The 22,959-nt window shown below is 48.1% G+C and overlaps 7 protein-coding genes across 7 annotated transcripts; 4 read left to right on the forward strand and 3 right to left on the reverse strand.

Annotated features, from left to right (window-relative positions):
- Positions 1 to 638: 638 nt before the first annotated feature.
- On the reverse strand, positions 639 to 2,791 carry F4817DRAFT_1710 (uncharacterized protein). Its single transcript, XM_049298207.1, has 2 exons — positions 1,466 to 2,791; positions 639 to 1,406 (listed from the first exon to the last, which is right to left on the reverse strand). The coding sequence occupies exons 1-2, from the start codon at positions 2,317 to 2,319 to the stop codon at positions 1,169 to 1,171; spliced, it is 1,092 nt and encodes a 363-aa protein (XP_049163774.1). The 5' UTR covers positions 2,320 to 2,791; the 3' UTR covers positions 639 to 1,168.
- A 6,137-nt stretch (positions 2,792 to 8,928) lies between these two features.
- On the reverse strand, positions 8,929 to 11,103 carry F4817DRAFT_1722 (uncharacterized protein). Its single transcript, XM_049298216.1, has 3 exons — positions 10,691 to 11,103; positions 9,246 to 10,601; positions 8,929 to 9,162 (listed from the first exon to the last, which is right to left on the reverse strand). Exons 1-3 carry the CDS (start codon positions 10,869 to 10,871, stop codon positions 9,044 to 9,046), a joined length of 1,656 nt encoding a protein of 551 aa, XP_049163775.1. The 5' UTR covers positions 10,872 to 11,103; the 3' UTR covers positions 8,929 to 9,043.
- A 295-nt stretch (positions 11,104 to 11,398) lies between these two features.
- F4817DRAFT_1749 (uncharacterized protein) lies at positions 11,399 to 13,486 on the forward strand. The gene is made up of 3 exons (XM_049298257.1): positions 11,399 to 12,548; positions 12,604 to 12,800; positions 12,859 to 13,486. Exons 1-3 carry the CDS (start codon positions 11,949 to 11,951, stop codon positions 13,280 to 13,282), a joined length of 1,221 nt encoding a protein of 406 aa, XP_049163776.1. The 5' UTR covers positions 11,399 to 11,948; the 3' UTR covers positions 13,283 to 13,486.
- A 221-nt stretch (positions 13,487 to 13,707) lies between these two features.
- Positions 13,708 to 17,456, forward strand: F4817DRAFT_321928 (Spt20 family-domain-containing protein). Its single transcript, XM_049301332.1, has 2 exons — positions 13,708 to 14,430; positions 14,499 to 17,456. The coding sequence occupies exons 1-2, from the start codon at positions 14,067 to 14,069 to the stop codon at positions 17,117 to 17,119; spliced, it is 2,985 nt and encodes a 994-aa protein (XP_049163777.1). The 5' UTR covers positions 13,708 to 14,066; the 3' UTR covers positions 17,120 to 17,456.
- Positions 17,457 to 17,633: 177 nt separating this feature from the next.
- On the forward strand, positions 17,634 to 19,695 carry F4817DRAFT_321929 (autophagy-related protein 27). Its single transcript, XM_049301333.1, has 2 exons — positions 17,634 to 19,000; positions 19,065 to 19,695. Exons 1-2 carry the CDS (start codon positions 18,132 to 18,134, stop codon positions 19,258 to 19,260), a joined length of 1,065 nt encoding a protein of 354 aa, XP_049163778.1. The 5' UTR covers positions 17,634 to 18,131; the 3' UTR covers positions 19,261 to 19,695.
- A 40-nt stretch (positions 19,696 to 19,735) lies between these two features.
- Positions 19,736 to 21,112, reverse strand: F4817DRAFT_363021 (uncharacterized protein; the record flags this gene model as incomplete). The annotated part of the gene is made up of 2 exons (XM_049306597.1): positions 19,736 to 20,707; positions 20,754 to 21,112. The coding sequence occupies 2 exons, from the start codon at positions 21,110 to 21,112 to the stop codon at positions 20,131 to 20,133; spliced, it is 936 nt and encodes a 311-aa protein (XP_049163779.1). The 3' UTR covers positions 19,736 to 20,130.
- A 127-nt stretch (positions 21,113 to 21,239) lies between these two features.
- On the forward strand, positions 21,240 to 22,788 carry F4817DRAFT_321932 (uncharacterized protein). The gene is made up of 3 exons (XM_049301334.1): positions 21,240 to 21,811; positions 21,891 to 22,457; positions 22,566 to 22,788. Exons 1-3 carry the CDS (start codon positions 21,692 to 21,694, stop codon positions 22,716 to 22,718), a joined length of 840 nt encoding a protein of 279 aa, XP_049163780.1. The 5' UTR covers positions 21,240 to 21,691; the 3' UTR covers positions 22,719 to 22,788.
- The last annotated feature ends 171 nt before the right edge of the window (positions 22,789 to 22,959 follow it).

Raw genomic sequence — 22,959 nt, forward strand, 5'->3', positions numbered from 1 at the left:
ATGTGCATAGTCACCTTTTGACGGCTCATCTCTGGGGAATGCGATAAGTCGGTGATCGCTAGAGTGGACTTATGCAGACGCATGTTGGTCGGTGTCTGGCAGCAGGGCCTGGTCTGGTACTACCCTCGACTTTAAATATATCCCATACCATGCAGTTGGTGGTGGCAAAGTTGGTGTTCCCTCATACCCCCGTGGCCAATCGTATAGGTGGTCAACCACTACGTGACTACTTTCTCATGCGCATCATAGGCATGTAGTTACTTCACACAATCGATTCAGATTGAGGCTGTGTTTACCCTCCCTAGATGTCCCCGGCATGGAAGTCCCACCAAGTATGCTGGCATATTTACATAGCAATGAGAATAGGAGATTAGGTGCATTAGGTTAGGTTAGGTAGATATTAGTGTATTCGATATTGGATGATATTACACCTGAGGCATCGTTCAGGGCCTTATGCACTTAGTTCAAGATATAGTCGTGAAAGAGTAATCAAATCGATTTAATTGAGGAGTTATTGTCAATTCGGAGCTTATTCCGAGGATCGCCGTTAGATGTCTCGGCCATATTCATCAGACAGGCGCTACACTCTTCGAGGTGAGACACATTTACTGGTGTACTTGTCATATATTAGTCTTTTGCGGGGTGACAAGTTCAATTTTGTACAAACATGTCTGCTAGAAACATATCCGCGAGAAACTCGATTCCTAGTACCTATGACTTTGAAGTTGAAAGATGAGAGAGAGAGCAGAGAGACAATAACCCGAGCTCCAAATGAAATGGATATACTATGCTAGCCTTTTCCCAGAAACGTATCCTACGGAGTGCCAAAAACCAATAGTGTACAAAGTTGTAATGCGTAAAGAAAATATTGTAAATCCGTGGTGTCGTATTCTAGGTAACGAATACAAACAAAAAAGACAATGTTGATGTCAAGCCCCGAGGAAGACTTCCCAGAAGCTCTGTCTTCTCTTAACGCCCCAGACGATGCAGAACAATATAAGAAATATTAAACGCCACACGTTGACGCCGTACTCCTTTTCCGGGCTACACAATAATAAGCCTTGCATTTGGCCTGAAAGCCTGCTCGCCAAGTTGCTGCCGTGTTGCCAAAGAATTCCATATTGTATATAGTAACTAAATGCATATTCGTGGGTATCACTTTCCAAGTTTAATAGTCCTCATTTTTTAACACTCCGGTCTTTTTCTTGAGCTGGCTTCGTTGCTTGGTCTTGCTTATCTCTTCATCTAGTAGAGCTTGAGCCTCAGGGAAGTAGTCGGTGCGGCGGGTTGGGCTTTTTCTGCGGGTGTGAAGTCTGAGGTGTTGCCGGTAGTTGTCCCTGCGGTTGAATGGCTTGTCACAAAAGCGACAGTAGATTGTGATAGCCTCGATGTCGTCGGCATGTTTACTAGTTGGCTTGTTAACGGTATATTCCTAGCTTACGAATAGATAGAACTAGGTTCTTACGTGTTCTTGTGTCTCTTCAGATGTTCCTGTCTCTTGAACGGTCCCTTCGGGCAGTTCGGAAAGTTACACTTAAAAGTGGCGGCTGCGATTCTTTCTATTCTGACGCCATGTCGGTCTTGCGCTTTTTGTAGTGCTGAAGTCTTTTGCTGCACCTTGTCCACGCTAACTCTCCTTTTCCCATGGCTGGCAAGGTACGACGGCGTCAAGGCGTTTCGTTCTCGTGCAGAAAGAGGCTGAGAAGGTGAAGGAGACGCCGAAGGATGGTCTCTTGCAAAAAAGGATACGGGACTGTGCCCGGTCCATGCCCACATTGACGAAGCATCGCATGCGGAATTGTCCAAGTGGTAGGCATTCGTGGATACAGGAAATTGCGGTGGTGTCGCATATTCTCCAAAAGAGTAATGTCCCATAGAATGAGAACCGGGGTGCTCAAGGCCATGTTCTTGAACTGAGAGTGAGGGATACGAGGCAGAGAGACTCGGAGCGTAGTCAAAATCTATAGACTGCGACTGCATACTGGACTTTCGACTAGGACTTGGCGAAGCATTGTTATAATCCATATATCGATGGATGTCTGCCTTGGCGCCTTGTGGGAAATATCCGCCAAAAGCAGATGACGGCGGAGTTAAATCAAATCCGTTGGGAGTTGGATAAGCAACAGCATCGTGGTCCATCGAGAGAGAGCGAATTCCAGGAGTTGATCGACCCGAAGTTGGCGTGAACGGTTCGGGCAGAGAACTCGAAGTTGATGCTGAAGAGAAACTACCGGTCGACGAACCGCAAGAGATGGTCTGGCCTTCGAGGTGGAACTCGTCACCGAAGCCCACCTTCATACCCATGTGGTGCATATCCATCGTTATAGCTATCTGAAAAATGCTCGTGAGTAAGGGTCGTGATCCAAGAGTAATTACGTTTAGCGGCGAGAAATGATATCGACACTTGAACTCGTTGACGGATGCAATGGATAAAAAGCTATGAAAAGCTCTAGGGAGTGGTAGAGGAATGAGGGGATAGATAAATAGTTATAGGAGCGACAAAGGTAGGTGGTGTTCCAATTAGAGAGAGGTATCCCCCTAGACGAAGACTAGGTCGTAAAGCAAATACTAAGTTAGGATAGCTCGGCCAATATACTTAGACATCTCCCCGCCAGGGTATGGCAGGAAACTATGGAAGACAGGAATGGAAACGCGTAGTGGCAGAGAGGCGTCTGTCTAAAACGCCAGTACATGGGGAAAGGATAGACAACATAGTACGTCGTTGTCTTCAAGCCACTACCTTAACCTGAATATGGACCCATCTTAATAATTGCTCGTAATTGCTCGCATTTGTTGCAACGCCCCCCGTCGGTTGGGTTGACAAGTCGACCCTTTTACATTAGGGCCCAAGTCCTTGGGTCAAGGTCGTAACATCGAATCCTGGGAAAATGGCAACCAACACGCATGACCTGTTAGCCGATTTGTTTGGATCTGAGCCCTCGGTTAGCTCCCCTTATGAAGTAATTTTAGAAAAATAAATGCAGCACAATGGGCGACAAACATAAAAATCAGCAGCGTAGCAATCACCCAAAGCGGTCAAGTGACGCTATCTAGATTAAGCATTGAAGTCATAAAGTCCCAGGACTTATCAATCTCGCACGGGCATGGCTTGAAGTGGCACATAGACTAGACAACGATGGGATAACAGATAGGCCGAATAGATACCATAGTAGTTCCATTTGAGGCTCTTCCTTTTTTTTTTTTTTTTTTTTTTTTTCCTTAGCCCGCCCACCACCAGCACTTAACTGTAATTAGAATTGTCTTTACAACATGGAATGGGGATTCAGGAATGGGTCATACAGCCCCGCATTGTGCTTTTCACCTTGGTTCTTCATACTAAGACAATCGATCGATTTTGGAGACATGGCGTCCCTAGTCGACTAACGACCATTGGGCAATAGACACCAGACATTGACTAGGTCGAGGATGTGTTTAGGGAAATGAAGCTGTACGCGAACTCGTTAGCCGGCAACGATAATGACAGCGGAGCTATCCAAGATGATGATGTCAACGACAACGCCCGGAGATACTGAGGCTCTACTTTGCTAGCTGTCTACTAGTGATTACTTTGACTCGCGGACTAACCCTCAACGCTCTCAGGTAGTTAGCTAAGAAAGAGTAACTTGGTAGTTCGCGACATTAGACCGTTGTTTTTGCTAGTACCGACGAAGGGGGGTGTTCAGATATGCGATACAATTCACGATTTCGAGATTCGAGTAAAAGCTTAACAATCGTCTGTATTCCTATTCGGTCCTGTAAAGGGATCTTGGTGCTCCCTGTTCCTGATTCAGCTAACTGCCTAACTCTGCGTTCCTAGCGATGATCGTGGTTCTCTCTGTCCTAGGCGTGTTTTCGAAATTTCAAGCAGTAGGTGGTGTCGTTAAATCAAAAGTCTTGATGATGGCTAGCTGAGCTGTGGCTATCTAACGGCGCTGCCCTACGAGCCTTGAACAGGGGGCCCCCTACGCAGGGACACTACGCAGGGGCAAGAAACTGGCTCGGCTTAAAGCAGGAACAGGCTCGTTCCTGAAGATGGATGTCTCAAAGAATGCGATTGTCGTCAAAGCACATGATAGAAATGATGGATATCGTTTGACTACCTACCTAACCTATCTATGTAGATACGTATGAGATAGATATTAATCTGCGACGTACAACCAGCCTATCTCCCTGTTAAGCGGCTAGGTTAGTCGCGATTAATTATATCAATAAGCGCGCTATCGCCAGTCTACTCTCAATCTAGCAGGTCATGTTGAAGGTAACACCCAAGACTCGGGTTCAGACGGTTAGTTCGTAGAGTCTGAAGACACGCGATTGTTCATCCTATTGGGTCAATGTTGAGAATCTCTTATTAGACTTCTCTCGTTCAAGTCCCCTGGTTGCCCAAGAGATCAATCAATCTCTTGGAGGATCCCGTGCTGCCCATGCTAGTAGAAAGCCTGTCAGCATCTTAAGTCTGGCCTGTCTGATCCTGCCGGACCCTGTCAGCCTGCCCTACTACGGCCCTACGTGCATGCGAGGCTTACCCCGGAGATCACTTTACCGTAGTGTACATACAAGCTCCACCATTGATCTACGTACGGTAGCTTTGCTGTTAGAAGTAAAGCGGAATCTCGGATGAGACCCTGGTTGTAAAACCCCTCGGGATTTACATAAGGCAGAGTGAAGTTATGTTTATAAGGTACGTTAGGTACCTAACCTAGTCATAAGATTCATAGATGAGCACAATTTATCCTAACATCGACCCTGAAGAGGTGGATCTGAATTTTCTGCCCGTTTTGTCCTTCAACACCGCAAAGACCGCTGTCGGGCTTAAGCCACATATCTGTCTCAGTAGATGTCTCAAAGAGGACGAGTGTTAATACTGACCATACGGTAACAATGCCGATACCACCTATCGAGCCGACCGGTCCTCGGCCTTCGGCTGAGTATCTTATTTGATGAACGAAAAGACGAACTGACAGGGCCAACAAGCCTCATCAGGGGTTTAATTAGCAGAACGGTTCTAGCATACCTCACAGTACAATACGGCACACGGCCCACCCAGTATTGTAAAAAAAAAAAAAAAAAAAAAAGTGCTCATAATGTTTTGTGACTGGGCCGTGTCTTTGGCAGGTTGGTTTACATCTTCCTAACACCGTCCCGGGGGGTTAGACTTACATGCTTGAATCTTACCTTACATGGCGTTGTCGAATTTGCCACAGATCGAATTTCTGATTTCCATCTTTACATCATCGTACTTGTGGCTTGCAACACCACACCCATTCGCTCACTCATGATTGCAAATGGCACGAGCTCAGACAGTCTCGACAGTTCTAGTACCTACATATCTAACTTCTTCCATCTCCAGAAAAGGCCCTTTCGGCGGTGCAGATCGGCGGTGGTAGATCCAGTACACACCGTTATTCGTACCTGAAAATTATAGAATCATTTCTCAATTACTTCTCCCTAGATCGCGCTCCCTGCCATTTCGAGTTTACCCCTGTCACCATTACGGACATGTATACCTACCACATATACTTTGAGTCTATATAGACTTGATAATTTAGGTAGGCTTGTTAGGACAATGGGTTTGCAATTGTGACCGCGCGGCTCCGTCTAGGCAATCAATCCTTAATGCCGATATACATCGGGACCGAGTATATTCTTCATTCAACAACGGCCTTCGACTGCGCCTTATTGCCAGCCGGGTTCCCACGTGTTTCATTACAAGCTTAACACTAAATCAAGCAAACATTTCCAACATAAAGGCCGCTAACTGCGGGTATCCAGCTGTGTCCTCGAGCTAGGTAAATAGAGTGACAACGGTCTGGTTAGTTCGTCTTCACTTAGCATCGCATCAAGCTTTGAACCCTGACGACCCCGAGACCCATGTTATTGGTACACAACATAGATAAAATATTTAGCAGCCTAAATATGCCAGGCATCAGTTAGAATATAGTCAGATTTCAGTAGTTCGTGTTACCCTATCCTTTGATGGGCCACGGCCACCTTATCCGCGCCACCAAGTATGCAATATTTCCCATTTGGGTCAACGGATAAAACGGTCGGTGATTGATCCATACGTTGGGTACACTGTATTATCTCTATGCACCTAGCCTTTCCTAGCTGACTAAATAGAATCGCTGATCTCTTCTACTTTAGATGATGATAGCACAACATCGTTGTAGCCGCACATCAACGCCACTCTAGAGAACGATGACAAGCAGCAACCACAAGTATGACAAGCCTTAATCTGACGAATCATATTGTAGGCGCTGCTAGCTCCTTTAGGGTCTTGTTAGTCTGGTCAGTAATGATAGTAAAGTGATTATGAGCAATATTGTGGCTTTCTAGCCGTGTACGATTCGGAGTTGGTGGAATACAGATATAGATTGTCCTCACGCGATTCCTGAATGAATCAGGAATCCAAGGATGGTGTTTAGGTGAGTATATAAGTCGATAACCAGCTCATAGTAGACTACCAAGAGGACAAATTTCGAATATCTGTCTCTACCTCTATCTACAATAGCTTACCTAGGTAGCGTGACCTATCTGCCTCCTGGATATCAAATCATAATTCGAATCTATATCCCCTTGAAAGCCAAAGCGACTTACGGCACCTCTTACACTTTCTCACAATCACTGGCCATCCCTTGCCTACGAAGACCCAACACAAGCCGAAGGCTTTGTTAAGGCACCATGTGTGCATTAATTATTGAGTATTTCAACTGCGGTAATAATTGTGTATTGAAGGAAGAAGAAGTGAAGTGTGACCGGTACCCGAACTGTGGAAACCGGAAAAGGAATGTGGATTCTAAAGATGGAGGTTTTGTAATTCAAGAAAGCCGGGCATCTGGGAGCGAAGGGCAATGCCCACTCCACCCGAGAGAATGGGGACGCTGAAGAGTTTCTGGTTAGTATTTCCTAACAGCCTTAATGAATAGTTACCTACTTCAGTTTTGGCCTAACGTATAGATGGTATAGTTCGGTGCCTACCTATCGTTATGAATTCGGCTTCCTACGGACATTCTTGTGGTGTTTGGATGATAGTCGTTCACTTACACGCCATTAAAGAGAAATCGAGGAGACTCAGACCACATCAAGATATAGTTGTATGTTTAATGCTATAATAGAGGGTTATCATCTCTATTGGGTTAATATTATTCGTGTTTTACGTAAAATAATACTCTGAATATACCGCATCTACGTTTAGAGGCTACTAATCTACCAACATGCCCTATTTGTTGACACTCTGTCAAAGTCAAACCCGAAGTGCTTGAAAATGCTAATGTCTCGACGATTATTAATTCCTGGGGCTTTCGTTAGATAGCTTACCTTAGGTACCTACGTAGATGAATTTATAAGATACTTTTATACATCTATTATGTATCCCGATTTTTCAACCGGCGATTCAACCCAAGGTAATCGACGGGGCTTCGGAACCTCTGCTGAAGATTATAAGAGGAAGTGTTACTGGTTAGAATTTAATTAGTTCAGTTGACAGGTCATATATATGTAAACCTGGGATATACGGTATTTGAACGATCGATAGTAGTAGTGCTACTGGTTTATATCCGCAAGGTGGCGGTAATGCATTCTGTAGCCTACTGAAGAACAGATGCTGCTATATGTAGACTGCCAATATCAGTCTATCTAGGGGCAAATTTAGTAAATTTACAATCTCTCGTGCATATGCAATATGTTTTGGTAGCTAACCGTCTCCAGTAACCCTTAATATGGAAGACAGCCCATCATATGCAGCTATGTAATTACCCCCGGAGTTTCGTGATGCAGAATCAATACGGAATTCCCAGACTGTGTACATATGGCAGCTGATATATGACCTACCGGATCTTGCATTGCGGCGCCTATGCTTCTTTCTGTATGGCTTCGGCCGTCCACGGAAACTTGTTACTCCAGGATGATTTATGACAGGTCTTAAGCACTTGAATGCCAAGCTTCGAGAGAAATAGTACATCATTCAGCCAGTGTTGAGGATCCACTGTGATCGGCGAGTGAACCTTTCTTTTTCCTTCCCGTCAAAAGCTTAGAGATAGCACGCCAGCTGAATGGATGTAAGTCGGATGCCGCAATGAGGAGGTTACGCTTAAATTCTTCCCGAAGAGGAATTAGTATGTTTGCTACTCAAGCGTCAGTGGCAGAGGTTTGCGGCGTTATCTGTCCGCCTCAAAAGATACTTGTAAGTTTAAGCGCTCTTAGCTCTATTTACCGTAATCGTTAAGAGACGTCGTCGGAAGACCGTCTTATAGTTACGTAGGGGTTGTCTGCAGTGCTTCGTTGCACAGGCATGGTGAAGCAAGATCCTGTTGGATTCCGAGATAACCTACTACTTCATTTTATACGACGTCGTACGACATATCTGCCGACGGTGCTATATCGCTAGAGCGCAGCAGCACGATATCGTCTTGGAATAACTTGCATCTCGATCAGTATTACGCCGACAACAGCGCAGCATCGTAGGCATAATGCCCCCCTCGTGTAACCCTCATGCTAGCCAACCCCAACGAATAAGTAGTTTTGACGGTAGCCTCGTAAAGTGTTCTAAGTGAGATCTGAGAATCACTTATTTTTATCAAAGCTGAGAAAGGCTTAGAGGTTCTCGTCAGGGTACCATCGCATGACCGCTTAGTTTGGGGTCGAGAAAGAACGATATAGGCAAACCTGAATATGACAACTCAAATTTCGACCCAGCATGTGAACGCCGAGTTGAAATTTTGCGACCATCCACGGGGATCCAGGCAAAACCAACTCCAACAAGCCCCAAGTTATGACAAACCTGTAATATCTTTTTTTAAGGAAAGCTTCGTTCATTTTCTTACTACACCAACATATTAAGGCTAGCGGACATACCTAATGCCTCATCACAACCTTTATTAGGAAAATAGTTGTGACAGATTTCCTTATGGCACATACCAACTGACCGTGATTGGCTAGATGGAGTGATGGTAAGCTGGAGCTTATGTATCCAGGATATTCCTGCACATTTCATTGCCCGTCGTATTGGCTACCGGTAGCCTGGATCGCGGTTATTTCTTATTGCCTATCCTAACATGGCGCTATCCCTGTCACTGTCATCAATGCCGTCCAGCGCCTCCTGCATCTCCTGCTCACTGGCTTCCATCCCAGAGGAGCTCATGAGTTTGCTATCCTTATCCTCAGCTGTGATTATGTTAGTTAATAATATTACACCGCCTTGCGGCGGATAGAGGGCGGAAAGCGGGATTGGAAGGACTGAAACATACTTTTGGGCTCTACCAACAAGTTCTCTTGCACCTCACAATCCGTGAGTGTCGAACCCTCCCCAACCTCGCTTCTCTTACCTAGGATGCAACGAGTCAGTTTGCAGCCTTTACCCACTACCACACCGTCCATAAGCAGACATTGGAACAACTTGGCACCCTCCTTAATCTGACAGTTTGCTCCAATGACGCTCTCTTTGATCGACGTCTTTTCTTCCACCATTACATTGTCGGCAATCAAGCAATCCTGCCTGGTTATGGTCGTCCGCGGCTTGACACCCTCAGGGTATGCAACCTTTCTTGAATGGGCAAATGCCGATGCCGCCTCGGGGCCGGTTTCCTCGACGGAAGGAAGTTTTGCCAGCTGCAGTGATACGGCAAGGAGAAGCTGTGCTGTATCTACCCGACGGAGCAGTGGGGCATCGGCGTGAGCAGGGTGGATATACGCTAGAATTGGGGGAACGACAGGATCCTTCGGCTTGGCTAGTAGTCCGTCATGCTGTCTGTTCCGGAAGTCTGTATGAGGAGACGTCTCATGGGATTCGCGTGCTCTCCACGGGGAATCGATAAGGCTGGCGTCTGCCGCGGACTTATTACCACGTGGCGACCTATCTACGTCCGGCTCCTCGGTGTGGCCCTCGATGACCTTTTTCATCCCTAGCTTCCCGAATAGCCCTGTCTCCCAATTTGTTTTTGCCCACCAGCCGATGACGTCTTCGCCAAGTGTCTCTAGCCGCTCGTTTTGTCCAATGAAGTCTAAAATCCATTTGGGTAAAATATAAATGTGCGCGTCCCTATGCGTGGTTAGCATTCTGATTTTGGGATGGCTGCGCAATAATCCATGGCGTATCGGAAAGCTCTTCTTCTGATCCACGAGATCGTTCAGAGAATCTTTGGGCATAGCGTAGGTCAAGTACGAGAGATGCGGCAGTAATGAATCCTTGGATGTAGGCACCGTGGGTGTGGTTATCGGTGCTGTTACGATGAAATCTGTTTCTTCGCCTTTGATAGGGTTGGCCGTCTTCGTTTCGTACCATACGCCTAAACCGCCATTGCAGTACGGCGGCTCACCGTCGCTAAGGAGATCCGGAAGACTTGCTGCTTTGACCATCCATGCTTGCAAAAGCTTATCGCCGCCCAGTTCACATACCAAATCACATGGCAAGACGACGAAGTCGGAGGTAATGAGCTCTCGAATCTCAGGGAGTCGCAGTATCTCTGCGGTGCCTGTGTTCTGGTCAAGCCCACTGGGTGCTACAAGGTCCGGGCGCGGGTGAGGTAAACCCGTGAGGAAGGGATTTGTGTTCAGCGCCGTGGTAATAGCGTCGGCGGCAGAAGGGGGGCAAACAAGAGTAATGCCTGAGCCGTGTTAGTTAATGGTTATGACAGAGCAACTATCGTCGCGGTAATGTGAGAATATATGAAACATTTAACATGAAGATGCTTACTTGTGATTCCCGTGCGATAGCAGAAATCAATGGGGTACCAGACCATAGGCCTATTGGCAATGGGTAATAAGGCTTTGGGGTTCTCATCCGGATTTGACGTAAAGGTCGGAAATGAGGACCCCGGGCCGCAAAGGATGAGGGCCTGAAGGCCCGTGGCAGGCATAGAGACGGCGTGGGGCATTTCGAGCAGCCCAGCCGAGACCGAGGCCTGTTGGAGGGGTTGATGAGAACCAAGGACCTCGGATGAGATGTGGTAGTCTAATAAAGTGTTAGTCTTGTAAATAATCTCAATAATTTCATATTTCACGTGTCTTAATTTACGTTGGTAGAGCTCGGAAGAAGAGAGGTTGATTAGATTTCGATGAAGAGTGATAGAGAATATGTGCTTCTCATCAATGATTGGAACTTTGAGTCACTCACGATATATTATTGACTTATCAATGCTATCAATATTGAAAATACATAGCGATAGCTCTTATCTGCATGTGGCATGTGGCATGTGGCATGTATCTAAGTACCTTACCGATAGTAGCGTAAGACTCACTATCCGCATTTATCGGTCTGTGTCCAATTATGCCGCAGTCCATTCAGAACCATTTATGGAAGCTCCAGGTGAGGCGTTTCCCCTCCAACCAATCAAAACAGCAAGCTTAGCCGTGCCCCGGAGTACCAATGGATTTCTTGCAGGGGGTCAGCAGCTCAGAGAAAGCTACGACCAGCCACCTCAGCAGCTCAGTCCACTTGGTAATCGGGCAGTTTTGCTTTAAAGAATTGTAACATCGAAGAGTTGCAAGAGTTGACCGTATTTTCTCCTGCTACGAAATATCTATAAGCTGCCTACCTTAGGTACCTATATACTACTTGCACCAACTGGGAGGTTGTTCACCACCTACTATCGTTGCCACCGCTGCTTTTACCTGTTGTTGTTCCAGAAGGCGCTCTTACACGTAGCCCCAACCCCTGTTCGTCCTCTGTTCGTTCCTATTAGGTTAGGTGTTACTGCTTCCCCAGCCCGCTATTTTTCGAGGGCTGTATTCCGCAACACTTCCAACCTTAACCTTTTCTCACTTCCATTCAAATCATCCGTTATCGAACTTACTTTGGTATTTTGCTTATAGGTGATCTACGTAACTGCGACCAAGGTTTCTCGGATCGCGTCTAGATTTCTTGCGTCGTGATTCGTATTATACCTTTGCTTACTCCACCGCTTCGCGCGTGGTATGCCGGCCACGATCTTGCGATGATCTTATTTGAATAAATGTCGTCGTCGTACGATTCTTCGAGATCCCGCCGGAGGGGTGTCTGGGGCCACTGGGTTCCTATTGTCGTTACCCTTACCGTCGCGACCGTCGGTGTCGCTGCTTGGGCATGGAGCCAACGGAGTAACGAACGCGAAGACGAGGAGAGCGATGTTGAGCCGGCCGATCTCGACTACGAAAATGCCGATTATGGCGAGAACCCCCCGTACGGCGCGACGTCGCGTCCTTCTATTCGGCCTGATGATGTAGGCCACGGCGCGGGAGAAATACATCCAGAGGCAAGCGGCGTTTCTGCCGGATGGGGCTCGCGACGTACACCAAGCCCGCATCGTTTCTTTTCCAGCGCAAGCAAGACCGTTGCAGCAGGAGTGGCGGGAGTTGGCGCGGCCGTTGGTAGCGCCTTGGCTGCTATTCGAGATGATGATAAGGACGCATATGCCGACCACGAGACTTGGTCGGAGGAAGCCGAAGCTCGTAAGGAAAAGCCGGCCCCGCCTCAGCCTAGAGACTCGACTAGGCGCCGGAAAACGGTCGCGATCGTGGTCTCGGCAAATACGAATACAAATGATCTTGATGCGGAAGGCTTCCACGAGCATGCTGTATGATACCGCCTTATTTTAGTATCTGCGTACTTAGTTGCTAACTTGCTTCTAGTCTATCCTCTCCCATATACCTCGCAATATTGATTTTTCTAAAATCAAGCTGTTTGTCTTGATCTATGCACCCGGCCTCAAGGATTCCGCCCTTGAAGCGTCGGCCAGTAACCTTCCTCCGGCATCTTTGAGTTCATCATTCTCAAATATTGCGAATGAGCAGAGTCAAACCCCAGGGGAGGAGGACAAAAGCCCAACGTGCGTAGATACCTCCAAGATTAAGCGCTCAGCATGGATTTACTGACTTAAGATCTAGTTTAAGCTCTAATACGGCTAACACGCCCTTCCAATTGGTGTATTCGCAGGCCTCGGCCTTGGTAGAAAAGGAAGCGATGATCTTGCCGTTTACATCCCCTAACGGCCACGTTCATATCCTTCGTCACCTACAACCCGAGGTAATATACCTCCAGGAATCTCTAGCCGGAGACAACGGAGGTGTAATTACCCAATTGCAGACCTGGCTTAAGTACGACGTTATTCTTGTCGTCGGAGCCGACGATGGTCATGGCGGGCTCGCAGATAGCGATTCGGAGGCCGAGAAACCGGAGAAGGAGACCGAAAAGAAGAATGACCTATGGTGGCAGCGGGAGGAACGGGTAGGACGAGGAAGAGGAGTGGTAGTGGTGGATAGTCTAAGGGTTGGTGACGATTGGGCGCGGCGGGTGCAAGGTAAGGAGTGATGATATCTTGTAAGATATCACTCTACGAATGGTGACACGAGCAGCATGCATGAACTGGTGATTTTTCTTTACGATTTCTAGATGGAATATTGACGCTAGGTTACGCCATGGTAGATATATGATTTACCGCTTCTATATCCTTGGGTTGGTTGCGCTTCAGTTGGGAAGTAATAAATATGTTTTGGGGCTGCTGGACTTTACTAGACTTAGTACATTGCATCGCGTAATAGGTACATGTATGTATTGTCTGTGTTTTATGCTGGTATCGGGTAGATTTAGGTGGTATCACTACATGTAATCACGTGAGGCTGAAAAATACCTGCCACATGAAGGATAAGAGGTGGAGCCACTTGTACTTTTTACCTACCACCCAAAATCATCAATGCGGCTGATGAGGCTCAATTCAAATTAGCGATTTATGCCAGAGTCGAAGTTCCAACTTCTTTCCGTCACTAACATACGTTCAACCCCACACAAAGCATTCAGCAACAATCTCGACCTCGTATTATCGGGATTCTTCCTGGATGCGCCGTATATCCATCGTCGCATATTGCTGGAGCATCGTTCAATGTAATCCATAATTTGGTTAGACGAGCGGCGTTTTGTCAATTATCTTCCTACTCGTCGCGCGCGCATCTTAAATTGTTAAGGAAACCTACACGTCGAAACTACGTCGCGATCAATGTTCATAGTAAAAGAGAACTTAGTCATACTCTTAGTCCCTAGCCGCTACTGATTGAGCGTCATTTGGTCGCTTCGTAGTGCGCAGGGCTCTACATCAACCATGGCTCCAGTCGTCGCCGCCGTTGTCCCTCCACCGCCGACCCCCAAGATCAAACGTCCGCCGCCGCCTGGTATCCAGACAAATGGCGTATCTTCGTTACAATCTTCCCCGTCTCCAAATATGACTGCTAAGCGCCCTCCACCTGCCGTGACCAAACAGCAGCAGCAACAACAACAACATATATCGAACTCATCCGCAACGAACGGCACTAACGGGACTGCCCACCGACCCGGCGTAGCCCGTTCGAGACGCGATACGTCTAATCAGGTTCAGGGACGTAATCAGAGGAATAATGCATCTCTGAGGTCGGCTACATTGGCTCCCGACACGTCGTTACATAGATCGTTCGAGCCGCGTCCAGATGGTGCGTACTCTATAACAATCGTCCATAGTTGTATTTAATACTCGCACATTATGCTGACTTGCTTATAGTTGTTACCGATGCCTATATTCTAAAGAAGTATTCCGGACACCCCCCATCGCTGATCGTACATCTACATCCTAATCATTTTCGATTCGATATGCAAGATAGCGTTTTTCCGTACAAATCTCCGATGAGGGCCTTTCTAGATCACGTCAGAAGCCGAACAGTACCACACGACATGTTACAGGATCTCAACGAAGCCGGTGTTGCTTTTTACGAAGGTTGCCTGATCGTACAAGTACATGATCACAAGACTGCCGCGCAGGCTAAGGATGTTGCGCGTCCAGCCTCCAAATCTACCTCGGAGAAGCCCTCCTCGATTCATAACTATAACCCTTATATAACGCCCTCTCCCTACGTCCCGTTTCCCAAGGACAGCGCCGAAAACGGACTCCAAGAAGGCGACGTAAAGCCCGCGCATAATGACTCTAACGATAAGGAGAACATGCCGGCTCCACCTGCTCCTACTGATGGGCAGAAAGCTAAGGCCCAGGCGGAAACTAAGATCTTTACGGTCGTCCTTCATCCAACCCCGCAAAGTTTACACATGGACTTGATGATCAAGGCCTGTACGCCACGTGGATCTGGCGATGCGAAGGCCGGTGGGGACTCTAATGGCATACCACCCACTCCAATATCTACTGTGCCTCCAACTCCAACTGCAGCGACCATGCCACCGCCGGCCAAGAAAGTGAAGCGAGAAAAGATGGAATTGGACGGGAGCAATATATACGCCGCTGAAGCACAGATCCTACTCGCGACCTCGGCTCCGCTAAACTTAGAAGTGCCCAAAAATAGAGAAGATGCCGTTGCGCTCCTGCTCAAGCGCATGGCTGATCCAAAACACTCGGAGCCTCCGCCTGAGCCAAAGGCTCGGAAACGGACTGTAGCTGAGAGGGCCGCTGACGAGGCCTTGGCTGCAGAGCAAGAGAAATATATGCTTACATACGACGAACGCCGCTCCGCTAATACCGGCGGTGCCCAGACTGGTGCTGATGGTGCTGATGGTGACGGCCAATCCGGAGCAGCCACTTTTGAGCCTCGTTTTGAGAGATTCAAGGTTCTTGCTGATATTAAGAGTGCGCATAAGGCGAAGAAAGAGCAGGAGAAGATTCAACAGGCAGAAAATGAGCGCAAGCTTCAAATCCAGAAGCAGGAACAGGCCGCATTACTACAACGGCAGCAAGCCGAACAGGAAAAATCACGCCGCGAAGAAGCTCAGCGGCAAGCGCAGATACGACAGCAGCAGCAACAGGAAGCACAGCGGCGTGCTATAGCCCAGCAGCAGCAGGCCCAAGCCCAACAGGCCCAAGCTCAAGTTCAAGCACAGGCGCAGGCACAGGCGCAGGCACAGGCCGCACAATCGCCTCCGAACGCGCAAATAAACCAAATACCGCAGTCGTCTCACGGGCACCCAGTGCAAAACGGGCTTGCCAACGGTGTCATGTCGGCTCAGGCTCCTCACAGGTTCCCGCAGCAGGTCTCACAAGCGCCTGTCTCATCTCCGGTCGTTCGCCAGAACACGCCACAGAACATGTCGAGCCCAATGGTTGGAAACGTGCCGATGCAACAGACCAATTCCGGTATGGGTGCCAGTCCTCAAAGGCCGTCCTCTGTTGTGCAGAGCCACGGGCCAATGTCCGCACCCATGGCCGTTAGCATGTCTTCAAGGGGCAGTCAGCAAAGTCATCCCTCGAACACGCCTCGTATGCCGAGCGCGACACCACAGATGCCGCACGGTACCCCGATCAATCGACCGATGCCCACGCCCCGGATGAGCCAAGCCAGTCCACCCCCGGGCATGATGGCCCAAAACTCACATATGGGTCAAATGCTCATGGGCAATCAGAATATGGGCCAGCCTATGCCTAACCAGATGATGGCGGCTCAGATAGCGCAGCAGCAGCGCCAACGGATTGCTCAACAGCAACAGCTGCAAGCTATGCAGAACGGGATGATGAACGGGCAGAATCCACAAATGCATAACCAAATGTTACAGAATCAATTTATGCGCCAGCAGATGATGAACATGAGCATACAAAATCCCAATATGCTATCCGCTACTCAGCAAGCACAGCTTCAACGATACCAGCAGCAGATGAGCATGCAGCAGCAGCAGCAACAGCACCCGCACATGCAAGGACAGATGCCCAACCAGCAAATGGGCAACCAGAATTTTATGAACGCTGGCAACGGTATGAACCCCGCTCAGATAGCTGCCATGCAACAGATGCAGCAGCACATGCAGCAACAGCAACAGCAACAACAACAAGGTCAGCACCCGGCAAATGGACCCAACCCTTTTGCGGTGCAAATACGACAGAGGCAGCAGCAACTCTACCGCGCGAACATTGCACAGTTTGCGGAACGGTTTGGCGGCCCCCAGAACGTGCCTCCCGACGTTCACGATCAGTTCAAACAGAACTGCTTGAGAAAGGCCCAAGAGTCGTTGCAGCGTGATATTGCTCAGCGGCGGCAGCAGATGACTCAAAATATGCAGAATGGCATGCATAACGGGATGCCGAACGGAATGCCAAACGGAATGCCAAACGGAATGCCGAACGGGATGCCGAATGGGGTGCAAGGCGGTATGCAAAACGGGATGAATGGGATGAACGGAATGATGTAGTAAGGGGCGGTGGTCGAAATACATAGTAGAAGCGTTGTGGCCGTAGCCACGTTCGTGTTGGAGTTGTACAAACAGACGGACTCGGGGTAGCATCAGATGGGGTGTCATTTATGCGTGCGACTTATATGGCGTTCATAGGAGCAATGGGGGTGTGCAGGGCTACAAAGCCGTAGCATCGCAGCATTATCGAGGTATCCCCTCGGACCAGGCGGGTCAGGTTTATTTCCATTATACCCATTTCGCTAGTTTGCTACGGGATCACGAACAACAGAATATGTTGGATGGAAGGGATCCTTTAGATAAGAATCACAGAATCAGAATTTGTATTGATCTTTAACGTATTGTTCCGAGTGCTAGAAGGAAAGGGTCGAAGGAAAGGGTGTCACGTGAATGCTATAATACTGCAGTACATTGTGTTATGTACATAAGCTGTACCTAAGGTAAGGTACCTCGTTTACGTAAGCATTAGTACTTTTAAGGTGTAACCCTTGCAGACCTATGACGATGAACCGCAAAGAAGAGCAGCCGAAAACCCAACAAGCTTCAAGTACCGCTCAGCCAAGTGCACGCTACCTTACTTTAGCTCACCAGCATCGAGGCGTCCGGGCATCTGGGCATCTGGGCATCTGTGCATGTGAGATCTATATCGCAAAAAAGGGACTTGGCCATCTACCTTTTTGATTAAAGCTCATCTGATACTTGGGTAGATTTCATATTTTTATCGTTATTCGTAACCTTTCCTTCGTCTCTTTTTATTGTTTTGTCACATCGTCACATCGTCAAATCGTCAAATCGTCACATCGTGACAGCTAACACGCGCATCTTGAATCAATCCCCTGAAGACCTAGACCTCTAGGCTTCAACCATATCCCATTCATCCAGTTTACCCATCAACCTCGACTATTAAACCCAGCCTCTAATATCCTTTTGCGTCCTGCATCCTCAACCTACGCAGCTCGACTTCCTTACAGTACCGACAAACCCGATCGCGTTAGCGAATTATTCCTACACCATGAAAGTCCCCACGATACATGCGGCAGATGCCGTACTGCTTCTATCCTTATTACTAGCTCCTTTACCAACGGTCGCAATGCTCAACTGCGAATCCGTCGTTGCTGATAAGCAAATATTCAACCTTAAGGCTCTCGGAGGCCCGCACTCCATCATGACGAGTCGCATCCTAGACGGCAAGGTTCATAATATGACATATACCGTAGATATTTGTCGATCTTTAGGCAAGAAGAAAGGTGCGAAGAAGGGCGAAGAATGTCCTAATGGAACTCGAGTATGCGCCATCAAACGCGTAGACGACCATATCGACAAAGCCATCCCGATCGCCGGCGAATTGCGAAACTTTGGCGGGGGTGACTTGGATCATGAGGTGACACGGCTCAAGACCTCGGATTCGAATTCGGACTCGAAGAAGGAGGGTGTACTACTAGTGATGAAGGGCGGCTTCGACAGGACAGATAGCGGAGTCAAACGAAAGCAGAGAGCCATCATAGAATTCCTGTGCGACAAAGATCGCAACGGGACCGAAGGCGAATACGATCCTGCCGACGATAAATATGAACCTAGCCCCGACCCGGCCATGGCTCGGTTAAATCCGCTCCTATTTCGAGCCGAGGACGGTGACGGAGATGGCGGAGATGACAATGGTGACGGTGATGGCGACGACGAGCCACCTAAAGAGGTTCAGCTCGGCCTTGAGAACGACCCGAGTTTGAAATTCAACAGCTACGAACCGCTAAGCGAGGATAGGAATATCGACGTCCTACGGTTAACCTGGTTATCTAAATATGCTTGCGAGAACAGGGACAACGATGACTCGGGTGAAAGCCCAAGTTCGCACTGGGGTTTCTTCACGTGGCTGGTTATCATGTAAGTGATTGCTCTTGTTTTATCCGGAGTGCTGGATGTATAACATGCTAATCACGATATTTAGCGTATTCCTTGGAACTGCGGCCTATCTCGTCTTTGGTTCGTGGCTCAACTACAACCGATACGGGGCTCGGGGCTGGGACCTCATCCCGCACGGCGACACCATCCGCGACATTCCGTACCTACTTAAGGACTGGACTAGGAGGGTGCTTAACACGGTGCAGGGGAGTGGGAGTCGCGGAGGCTACAGCGCCGTTTGAATGTGGCGGGCGATGGGATATGAAGGGTTTCGTACTTGCGGATATGAGATTGTCCTTCTATACGGAACGTCTGGTGATTCAGCTTGTCCGATTCTTTTGGCGTTTGACGGCGGCATATGGGTTGGCCTAGAGCTATGTGTGATGCGGTTCCTTGTATCATAGGTTAGGAAATTAGAGAGGTATTCGTAATATTATTTCTGTGCATTGCTCTTCTTACCTCTTGTGTGGATGCTCTAGGGTTAGCTAGAACGGTTGAAATGTATGAGGTAGCATAGTACATATTTCATGAGCAGGTTAGTGAGTACCTAGGCAGGTTATCCCTGAATACGAGCCCTCTACGGTTTGCTTTTATATACTTCTGATGAGACTTGGTAGTAAAAGGGAAGGCTACCTACGTACTACTAGTATACCAATCTATGCTCTACACAATAAAACCGTTTTAAACTACTCTATACCAAGACTATATTAACTCCTGCAAGTATATAGTGTTGTATGAAATATATCATGTGCGGTGCTATCCACGTCTAGCAATCCCCGTAGTCAAACTGTGTCAGTAACTCTCATCGTTAAAGTCAGAAGTGGAGTCGCCCCCTTTTGCCCCTATTTATTACCCCCTTTTTTGTTCCGGTATATACTATTCGCTGGACACAGCTTCATAGAACTAAGCTTTAGCACATTGTAAGAGTAGCATATATATATATCAAGACGTTATATTGAGGTTGCCTTTGAGTATAAAGAGTGTAGTGTTACCGTAGCTGTCATGTCCATCCACTTCATTACTCTAAAGTAAACGAATGTTCGCCAATTGTAGTCATTCCCCAGGGTAGTCTCAAATTCCAAATCCGTTCTGCAAGCCCGAATCATGATCTCTTAGAAGTGGAACTGGGAAGAACCATCTTGGTGATAGAACTGCATGTCACCCTGGACCATGAATGCATGCATCATGTTCTGATGCTCGAGGAGGTCTATCTCCCGAAGATAGCCATCTGCACCCCCCTTGATACAACCAATGACGGTGCAAGGGAAGGGGGGGATCTGAGGCAGCGAAACAAAGCTCCCGTTTTCTTCGTTGGTGACAGCTGATCCTCCAGCCACGGAAGTGACAGCAACAGTAGGGCCTCCTGTCCTCTGCTTCGGTAGCTTGTCTTCAGTGTCGATTCTGTGGAAGCCTTTCAAGTGCTGTACCAGGTGGTCAAGACGGTGAAAGCCTTTTGCCCCCTGATGGCGCTTGCAGTATTCACAGGGGTACTGGGGAATATTGCTGGACTGAGTATCAACGTGTCGTGTGAGGGCGTCCGGTCGACCAAATTTAGCTCTACAGGTACAACCGTATGGTTTATGAGATGCGTCTTTTGCATGCTTGCTTAGCTGCGTGTGGTTCGGAAATATGCCGTGACACTCGATGCAGGTAGGTGCAAGCGAGGTGTTGATTGGTTTATGCGCACAACTAGGAGTGCGGTGATTGTGTTAGTTTAAAAAAAAAAGCGCCTTACCCTTCTACACTCGACTGTGCGAGTGAAGATTGGGTGATTGGCGGTATGTCCTGCATAGCGTCCGGCTGGTCGTCCATGGCCCAGCCAATGGTAAGGTTATTGTCGGGAAGGCTTGGAAAGGCGTTGCTGCCCGAGTAGATGTTAGGTATCTGTCCGTGCTCGTTCATGGCTGTGCGATGCTCAAGGGTAAGAATGTTGAAGAATACCGGGCGATGATTGGGTAAAGGATGAATGAGTCCCTGAGTTCGAGGGATGGGCATCCATGGCTTCTTGTGTCCGGTCGTGAGTTTCGCTGTAAGAGAATTGGGTGAGGCTACGGGTAGGAACTTTGGAGATACATGCTGCAGGAATAAGCCCATAGGGTGAAATAGGGTGGAAGTCCTGCGTGTCAGGGTGGGAGGCTTTGTGATAGGTCTCCTACACCACATTCTATAGGCGGATATGTAGGCATGTTCGATACATGATCTAACCTGCAGATCTGAAAAGGCATGGAGTTGTTAAATATAGTTTGAATATCGATTTTTTCTACGAGGCTGGCTAGAATTCCCGTCGGTGATACCGGCTCGATATCACAACTATTCTCATTGGATACGCATGACATCTCGATCAAATGCTGATCATTCTCCCCAAATACACGTTCTCTTCAGCAAGCAACCATGGGAACCTATGAATCGTTCCTGTCCTTTTACATCATCCTGGTGCATTAATACATTTTAAGTTAAGATGAGGTCTCCTCCAGGTATTAGGCGTATCACCATGACGTGGAAACGATGGAGACGCCTATATTGAAAGTTCACAAGGGTGGCCATATAAATAGTAGTGTTCGGTCGAAAATGGGCAATTTGATTCCAATCATCGAATTTATTCATTCAGGATTTAGGGGAAAATATCTGTGAAAACAAGAATATCCAACTTACCAAACCTAGCAATTCATAATCATGTCGACCGGCGGCACAGGCGGAAACCCGATCCGGGGACTAAACTACGGGGCGAGAGCGGCACAGCAGAACATCGATCTATCGGAGGACCCGGACCATAAGGGTACAGCAGCCGGATACGTACGTCTTCCCATTTGCCCATCGGTCCCGATATCACCAACAGAGCAGTCACAACTAACATACGAGTCCGAGGTGATAGGTCCACGATCAAAACCAGGGCAAATCCTTTTTCGGCACCATCAAGGACGCCCTTAAACCAGGAGACACTAAGAAGCAGCAGCACCAGGGCTCAGGGTTCCATGGCGATTTCACACACGACGGGCGGCACGGCGGCATCGAGGAGACTATGATTCCAGGGCACCGGGATTACGACGAATCGCAGGAGGCCCCACAGACCCACCGCGACGGCGTCCGGACCGATGGCAGTAGCGTGCTCGAGTCCGTGATGCCGGGGTATAAGGAGCGGGGTGGTATCTTTAGTGCTATGAAGTCCGCTGCCGACAACACGCCCGATGTTCCGGGAGCATTGAAAAAGCCTGTGGGAGGCGGGGATCCGGGAAGCGTTGGGCAGAGCATGCACAACAGCAGCGGCGGTGGTGGAGGTAACGATTCTGGTTTTAAGAGTAGCGGAGGGAGGACGGATAAAAAGTCCAGGTTCGACAAGTTCCCTGCTACCGGGAATTACTTGGGTCCAGAACCAAGCTCAGACTCGGCGACTAAGACCTCGGCATTCGATACCCAAGGTTCTATTGGACATCAGTTCTCGGTACGTGGATATTGACCTGTCTATTTCCATTTTCATATCGCAAGTCTTGTATCTAGTCGGTATATGTCTATGTATGTATGTATTAGCTAACACGTCTTGAGCGTCTAGTCCGAGGGCGCGATCGGTGGTACAGCAAATAAGATTGGTGGTCCATTCTCGAAAGAGGGTATAGTCGGACGCCAGTTCACCGATAAGGGGTCCGTTGGCGGAACTGTCCAGGATACGATCGGCCGTGGAAACGAGACGAGAAAAGGGGCGTAAGATACAGCAAAACTGTCGATGCGTACGAATACATGCACATTCAGTTGATAGTAATGAAAATAGTTAACCAAAGTCATGTTCCTAAGATTCCTAAGTGTGTGAATATAAGCCAATCTCATAGTATCAATGGGCTTATAAGTAAAAGCCAAGAAATATAAATACAATCTCAAATATAATCCACTTCGGCCCAAGAGATTTCATCCCCAAATATAAGTATTCCTACGTCTAGGAGTATGCCCCA

Source organism: Daldinia loculata, assembly GCF_022478755.1.
Source record: "Daldinia loculata strain CBS 113971 unplaced genomic scaffold F4817scaffold_1, whole genome shotgun sequence".
NCBI lineage: Eukaryota > Fungi > Ascomycota > Sordariomycetes > Xylariales > Hypoxylaceae > Daldinia > Daldinia loculata.